Source organism: Saccostrea echinata, unplaced genomic scaffold (genome assembly GCF_033153115.1).
Source record: "Saccostrea echinata isolate AGI-Se365-2 ecotype Australia unplaced genomic scaffold, CSIRO_AGI_Sech_v1 ptg000001l, whole genome shotgun sequence".
Taxonomy (NCBI): domain Eukaryota; kingdom Metazoa; phylum Mollusca; class Bivalvia; order Ostreida; family Ostreidae; genus Saccostrea; species Saccostrea echinata.
This window is the reverse complement of record NW_026889750.1, coordinates 42,326,752-42,335,169: the sequence shown is the minus strand read 5'-3', so window position 1 is coordinate 42,335,169 and position 8,418 is coordinate 42,326,752. Positions and strand designations below refer to the sequence as shown.

The 8,418-nt window shown below is 30.9% G+C and overlaps 1 protein-coding gene across 1 annotated transcript; it reads right to left on the bottom strand.

The window, feature by feature from the left end:
- Positions 1-834: 834 nt before the first annotated feature.
- LOC133179635 (tetraspanin-7-like) lies at positions 835-8,034 on the bottom strand. The gene is made up of 8 exons (XM_061314343.1): positions 8,004-8,034; positions 7,696-7,826; positions 7,239-7,427; positions 6,858-6,932; positions 5,162-5,248; positions 3,192-3,347; positions 2,441-2,524; positions 835-2,072 (listed from the first exon to the last, which is right to left on the bottom strand). The coding sequence occupies exons 2-8, from the start codon at positions 7,786-7,788 to the stop codon at positions 2,001-2,003; spliced, it is 756 nt and encodes a 251-aa protein (XP_061170327.1). The 5' UTR covers positions 7,789-7,826; positions 8,004-8,034; the 3' UTR covers positions 835-2,000.
- Positions 8,035-8,418: the final 384 nt, after the last annotated feature.

Sequence of the window (8,418 nt, the reverse complement as noted above, 5' to 3'; positions counted from 1 at the left end):
TCCTCCTTTCCTTCTCCAAACTACTGGCTTGCATTTTCATAGACAAGCACCCCCCCCCCCCTTTCCCACACACTTTTTGTTGCAGTATGGTCAAATCCTCCTATCTTAATACCATACAAAAAAAAATCTTCTTCAAAGAGAAAGTTGAAATACCCCCCCCCCCATCATGATAATCAGTCACAAAGAAAACATTATGCTGAAAGAGATATATTTATTTGCAGAATAACATGAAGACATTGCGTAAAACTGTAACACCAATGTACAAATAACAAAGCGAGAGTGTAACATGTATAACATTTTAAAAGAGATAATAACCAGTTCTAAGTACTTTCTACAGCACTATACTAATTCAATTATTATACTCTATCACTATAGTTATATTTAGTCATCAAATTCTGTTTTTCTACAAAGAAATAAAAACAAAAACAAATTACTTTATGACAAGATAAATGCACTTTTCTCATATCAAACTTGAGCAAAACTTTAACTTTCTATTTCAAAACGGTGGGGCATACTAGGACTAGAAAGCAACTGTAGATGAATACTGAGATATACATAGAATAGTAAACCCTAGGCCATAATAAGTATAATAAAATGGAGATTACATGCTCTACATGTACAATACAATATACATATACAACTAATAAAATTATACAATGAACTCAAACAGGAAATTTGAATTCATTATGCCCTTTTATTGCAGATGTAACCATCAAGATCTTTATATATATATATATATATATATATATATATATATATATATATATATATATATATATATATATATAATATTATATTATATATATATATATATATACATATATATATATATATATATATATATATATATATATATATATGCTTAAGTTGACAAAGCCAACAACAAACCAAATAACAAAATAAGCAAAAACAAAAATCATCCTTCTTGAATTAGCATAATATTCAGTAACAAACAATGTAGCTTCTATATCTTTCATGTTGGGTTGACCAGATGACCTTCAAATGCAACCCTATTCTAAATTTTCCCATGAATTTCATAAACATAGATTTTTTCAATAAAAATTATAAATATGACATAGTATCATTCAGAATATCTTCTGTATGCCCTTGATAGGAAATTTGTACAGACAGTCATAAAGGAAAAAACCTTAAAATTGTTCAGCGTAAAATAAATCTGATAAAAAAAATATCTTAAAACATAAAATTTTCAGCTTTAAAATCACAGTAAAGTTTGAGGAAAAAATTAAAGATCAAATATTTACATTAGTATTTCTTCAATAATACCCTATAAGTAAAGTATCTGTCACGTGTTGCCATATAATAAAAGATCTGTGATGGAATTATTTGCTTGCATGAATATGTGTAATAACAAATAAATAAAGTAGGAGGGATTTGTATACATAAATATGTAAAATAAATGTGATATTACTCATATCTCACTTGATAAACTTGTAAATATAAGGATGTAGCTATCTAGTTCTTGGAGTCTTTATGGATGATAGTTTGATTTGAGCACTTCATAATCTATGTAAATAATTATATTTTCTTCATACAAATTACGATCCTGTTCCAAGTGATGTTTATATCAACTGATTTATCAGCTCCATAGACAACCCCCCCCCCCCCCCCAAGATGATTCATTAACACAGGAATCTTGGTAGATGTGAACCGAAATAAGGAGGAGGAATGCAGTTGTAAAATGCAGTAAAACAATATTAATGAACAGGTACTCATGTTAAGATTACAGTCTAATAGAAATTCAACATTAATAAAGTTCTGAAACAATATGGAATGCATTTAATACAAAAAATAACCGGTTTTATTTTATCATCATCAAATAATATTGACTGTTACAGTCATTAACAAATATCACACTTTCTTTCAATTATTCTATTATTTACTTGAAATCAAACTAAAGCACTAGAATGTTCACTTTATGAAATAAGAGAATAAATTGATCATCACTCAGATCCTTGTTGACCACAAACTTTGAATATCAACTAAGCCATCTGTTCATATTTGGATTTCCTGACCCGCTTTGCCAAACAGCATGCTAGTAATGCCCCAAGTAGCTGAAAGAGGAAGTCACATTAATTTAAGAAATGAATTCAATAAGCTCTTCTTGTCCTCCACAGTAGAGTTAAAGCATAAGCTCTTTCCTCCACAGTAGAGCTAACCATGAGGTCACATTTTCTTTTTAAATAATTATTACTATAAATTCCTCACAATGTAAATCAGACAATCCCACTGCTCATCCATATATAAGTGCACATTACTTTTGGGTGGAGGCAAGTTATAATCTTGGTGTTTGAGTCATAAATGCGAGATACACATATATGACAAAACACCAATACCAGTGGGCACAATAAAAGCCTCAAGTACTCAAAAGCAAAACTTTTGGGGGCAACATCCTAGAAAGTTAATAATTCTTCATACATACCTGGAAGAAAGAAACACCAAATGCCACTCCAGCTATAACAGCCATGTTTGATTTCATAAAGTCTACTACCGTGTTGTAGCAACCCTGAAATAAGAAGGCATCAAATAAGAGTACAACATGCTTTTAATAAACTCATGCAACAAAAGTATTGTTGTTCTGAATATTCATGCATTCATCTGATCTCTACCCCTGCTGTCTTTCCTTTCTCTGTCAAATGTCAGAGATTTATGTTTCCTGGTCACATTTGGATCATTTAATTAAAACATTTTTTAAAATAAATTTATTTTATACTGTACATTGCATCAGAGATAAATTTTGTATAGGGAAGTAGTACTGAGAAGTACATGCAAATATCCCATTTCAACTGCTCATTACATTTTAGCACAATAATTGAACTTTTATTTGGTACTCAGGTTCATTTACATGTATGTCTTTTAATCTAAAGTTCATGAGTGTATGTTCATAGACTTTCCACAAAAGTATTATCAAGATTGGATAAATTGCCATTTACCAGTAGTTTTTTTTAATCAGGCATATCCAGGTATGTGCAAGGCAACCATATATCTTGAACATGCACAATTATGACACTGCTTAAATACTTCTTCAAACTTTCAAACAAAGTAAAATGTCATGCATTTCAAATGTGCAAATTCCAAGGCAAAACACAAGTACCACAAAATATGGTATATATCCCTTTTGAATAGTATACTAATTATTATACTAAATTTAAGAATTTTAAATGATTTCTCACCACTGTGTAGATATCTGTAGCATTTACATTGACATTCAAGTTGTTACACACAGCGTCTTTACAGCAAGAGTGAGGCACAGCTCTACTTGAATTCACTGTTTTCTCCCAAGGCGTGCTGAACCAATCCTGATAGCTATCACTGCCACAACAGTGCAACTGTCAGTTAAAATATAAAATTGATAATGCTAAAATTTTAAACATTAATGGAAGAAATACTGATTTTAGCAGATAAAAATAAATAAAACCTACTAACATTCGAAAAAAGCATGAAATTTTATCTTCAATGAATAATAAAATCAGTAAGTTTTTTTCTTGATAATGTATTATTTCTTTCCCATGACCTAGACAGATGATATTGACTCAAGACACGTTAAATTGTTAAATTTATAGACAACATTAAAAAAAAACCCACAAGATTGCAGTGAGCCTCCTAACATTTGCTTTGTGATTTACATTACTGGTACTTGTTATAGTTTACGATTCGACTATCACCAAAATATAATAAATTAGAGTATCTTTAAGTATTATACAAAAAACCCAAACAAACCAAAACTTTGACAAGAAGTATCCAACAAGACTGTAACTCTACTGATGTGTACTTATAATAAAGAAAGGTGTATCTTAGTATAGTCTTCTTGTATAAAATGTCTAATCAGACAAAAACTGTAGGAGGTGTAGCATTTTCAAAAAAAAATCAAAGAAATTTCTATTTTTAGTAACCATGGCAACACTGTTTATCAAAAACCAATAAACAGAATAATGTATCTTAGTATAATCTACTTGTGTACCAAGTCTTATTGAAATTGGACCAAAACTGTAGGAGGAGTAGCATTTTGAAAGATTTTCAAAGAAATCTCTATTTTTAGTAACCATGGCAATACCGTTTGTGGCAATCAAAAACCAATTTCTGTATTTTAGTATAGTCTACTTGTGTACCAAATCTTATTCCAATTAGACCAAACTTGTAACAGGAGTAGCATTTTGAAAGAATTTCCAAAAATTCTAGTTTTAGTAACCATGGCAACAATGCTTCTTCAAATTCAAAAACTGATACTTAGAACTGAGTATCTTGGTACTAAGTCTGATCAAAAACGGAGCAAAACTCTGGGAGGAGTAGCGTTTTGAAACAATTAAAAGAAATTTCTATGTTTAGCATGTTTAGGAACCTTGCAGGGCTCTAATTGGTATCTAATTTAGTCGCCATGGTGCCTAAAATTTTCGAATGGCGCCTGAAATTTCTCTGTAAGTCATCAAATTGGGGACCTTTTTAAATTGATTAATGATTGCTAAATTCCGGAACTAAAAACATTTTCAACAATTTTTTTTTCTAAAGAGGAGAAAAGAAGTTTAAAAGTTAGCATTGGACATGAGTTGTTTTCTTTGTCACCTTGTTTGTTTTTTCGGTCATGCACGTGTGAACAAAAGTTTGCATCATGTCCGTGCACACAGAGCTCATAAAGACCAGATAAAACAATAGCAGCCCGGGTGATTGTTGCCTTGGCTCCAGAAAATCGACTTTTTTGGGAAACGCAGTAAAAAATATTCCTCCAAATTTATTATGAAAACTTGTAATACAAATTTCATTTTAGTCTTAAAAAAAGAGGTGTGTTTCAAGTAGCCTGACTGACCCTTCTTTCAGCCACTGACCTTACCACCTTTTATTCCAGACCCAGATTTTGAACCATAATTTTGTTCACTAATACATTAAAAAAGTGTATTGAATGATTAACTGATGCTTTCAAAATAAAAAGTAAAGTAAAACAAAAAGTTATTGCCTTCCTAATTACCCTAATGTTTTTGGCATGTTACCAGAAACACTCAATTTTTTTTTTTTTTTAATTTGGCGCTATCATTAAATTGGTAGGAAAATCCAACAGATTTTTTTCCCTTCGCAACTTTTTTCTGAAGCTTATATCTTCTTAAATACTCATTACAAGAGTACTGATCAGAAGAAAAAAAAACATTAATACCTGGGACTGCAGCTCATCCATGGCTTTGCTTCCATTTCCATACTGTTTCAATGCATTTTCTAGTCCCTCTTTAAATCCTTGCTCCAGCTTAGGAAAAAAGAAATTAAAATGTAAATGAATGATAAAATAATTTACAAAAATGCATAAACTACAAATGTTGAGAGTAACTGTAATCCTTGTGTACTTCTGCCTTGTGTACTTTTCAAAGAACTTGTAATTTTCAGAACTTTATGGTTTATCATTTTATGGTGGATGGGCTTGAAAATTGTAAATTTAAGGAAAATATTAAATGCACATATTACATTACTGATTTTGGAATGAAGATGTTAAAAAAAGAAAAGAAAAAATCCCTATGAATTTGGAAAGATTTTACTTAAAACCTCCAAACTGAAATTATATTCCTCCTAATTAAGTTAAAGTAAAATAACCATTGACAGTAAATAACTATGAATCAAAGATATTTTATCATTTTGAGAAGTAAATCTTTTTTCAAACTATCTAGAATTAAAATGTTCATCATTTTTGTTTCAATCTCATAGAAACTTTTCAAACACAGAAGTTTACATAATCTCAATTACATGACAACAAAGATACAAATCATAGATCTAAAATATTCTCATCTTAAACTTTTAAAATCAAATGTATCACTTGTTTGTCAGCATTTTTTAATTAAATCTTTACAACAATCTCATTTTTCAGATTCTTCTTGGATATGCTGATGAGACAAGCTTTCAAAATTCATGCAAGTGATATGTACCAGCGGTATGCAAAATGTACCGTTTTTTCAAGCCCATTCATAGTGTACCGGTGGGACACCAAAATTTACAGAAAATGAAAATTTGTACAGTATTTTGAATTTCTTGCTAAATGCCACCATTTTCCTCTCATTCTCGCTTGCGAGACACTGGAAAACGTCACCTGTGTTTGACACTTGACCTTCTGATAATTGAGTAATGTACACAAACCACCGCGTGTGAAGGTGTGAACTGCCAATTGGGATAATTATCTTGCTATAAAATCCATATCAAGATACCCCTTTAGGTAGCTTTATTTTTAAAGGGGTAATTAATTATAACTGTTAATGTTTCGTAACTTGATTGAAAAAAATTAAGCCAACTTCTAAAGTTGATATACATGACTTAATATACATGAATCTGACCCAGATCTCTGTATAGGTATAAAATATACGATGTTTATTACCATGATTATGATGAAATAAAGGATATAGTTTTAAATTTTTATGAGCTGAAATTTATGTATGATTGTATTTGCTGCTGTTATTTAGCATTGCTGATGTATATATCAGTAATATGAACAAGATGTAAATTGGAGACATTGACTCTCACGTTAATACTATATAAAGCTGGCAAACAAACTATCATCTAAACTGGCTTGATTTATAGCCGATTCATAAGAACATTGTGATTATAAAACACAATATATGAAATTTTAAAGCATTCAAATATCCATTACAACTTTTAAAATAAAACATTTGCAACAATATATATTTGTTGGTTTAGAAATAAGGTGCCTTATCAGAAGAATTTAAGCGATATTTTATACCGTTTTTTGATAAGTACAGTACAGTACAGTTTTTTCACCCACATTCCAATTTTTTTATGGCTTCTGTACAGTTTTGTGGTCTTTGACGTATCACATGTATGAAAATTAATGACATCATAAACACCCTCCCTACCTTTCCTTTGTAGAAAAACCCTGCTGCACCTGCTCCAAGTTCTACAGCAAACACAAGCACAAGGAAAAGTCCATACTGAAATTAATACAGCGGTTTTCAATTTGATAAATATAGTTCTACATGGGCATATTCAACCCAGGCTTAATTTTAATGCTAATATAAATAAGTACAGATAAATACGTAAATCCAACCAGTATCACAAGAGGAATTTTACACTTTACATAATAAGTTTTTTCAAAACCAGTGACAGGCAAAGATGGCGAGCCCTCATTACTGCCCTTACACACCAAAGGCATCATAGGCAGTAAGTAATCAATTTCAGTATTCTAAAATGTCTTTGTTTGGTGTAACACTTAAAAACAATAAACTTGGTTTTTTTACCATATATAATAACACAGCATTTCCTTTGGCTGTACAGCAACATCCAAATGATCCAACAATCACTATCAAAGCACCCACAGCAATCAAAATCCATGGAGAATCTTTGTAGTAGATTGAAGAAAGTTCCATGTACTTGTACAGGTCAACTTTGGTCCATATTCCCAAAGCCATGATAGCAATCCCAGTCACCTAATATGAAAGTATTAATATGCATGTAAAATATTTGCTCTTTCTATGATGCTGCAGTTTATTTCATGTATAGTGTTAAATTACAATACAATGTAGTTGCCTATTCAGTCAGTGTGATAATTTAGAGTCACAAATATTCTACTTTGAAGATGTACAATTTTTTGTTTGCCAATAGAAAGGATATGGTCTCAAAAAGCTTCGATCTATAAAACGGTACTTAAATGTGGTCACCGGTTTTTGCATTAAGCGTAGTTTAATTACTAGTTACCCAAAATATAAAGTTGAAAATCATCAAAAGAGTCTTCAAGCATCCCATAGCAGCTGTTGTAGCCATGGTCGACTTTGCTCTGTCTCGATCCATTTGGTAAATTGGTTAATGACCTACTTAATTCCAAGTTCCTGCAAAACAGATGCGCAATATGTTTTTGATCAGCATCATCTAAATTTTACTCAATATCGATATCAGTAACGTTATATTTCAAAATCAAACAATTCCACACGTACATAAAACGCATTTAAACAGAGAGACATTTTTCTATAAAGCTATCATTATCCTTTTTTGATAAAAACTCATACCTGCTTTCAAGGTCTGTGTTTATATTATGTTAATAACGAAAATCTTATGACCGGAAACTCTAAATATGAGTAAAATATTCAAAACTTTCCGAGAGATACCCGGAATAATATAAGGGCAAAATATTTGTCGTAAGAAGATGACGAACAAAGCGGTGTAAAATTCTTCAAATTATAAAAATCAAATGTAGTTTGTAAACTAGAATTTAGAGCAAAGTTCTAATTATTGAAAGGTATGAAATTATGAGAAACAACTTTTCTGCGGAAAAATTTTCTTGGCAACAAATTATCAGTGGTAGTAAAAAGTTAAGGATTTGGGGAATTCGAACACAAGTGATAAAAACTCTGACTATCAGTTTCCTTTTTTAGACACTGACACGCTGGCCACTATACCACACAGCTCATGACAGGTAGGGGC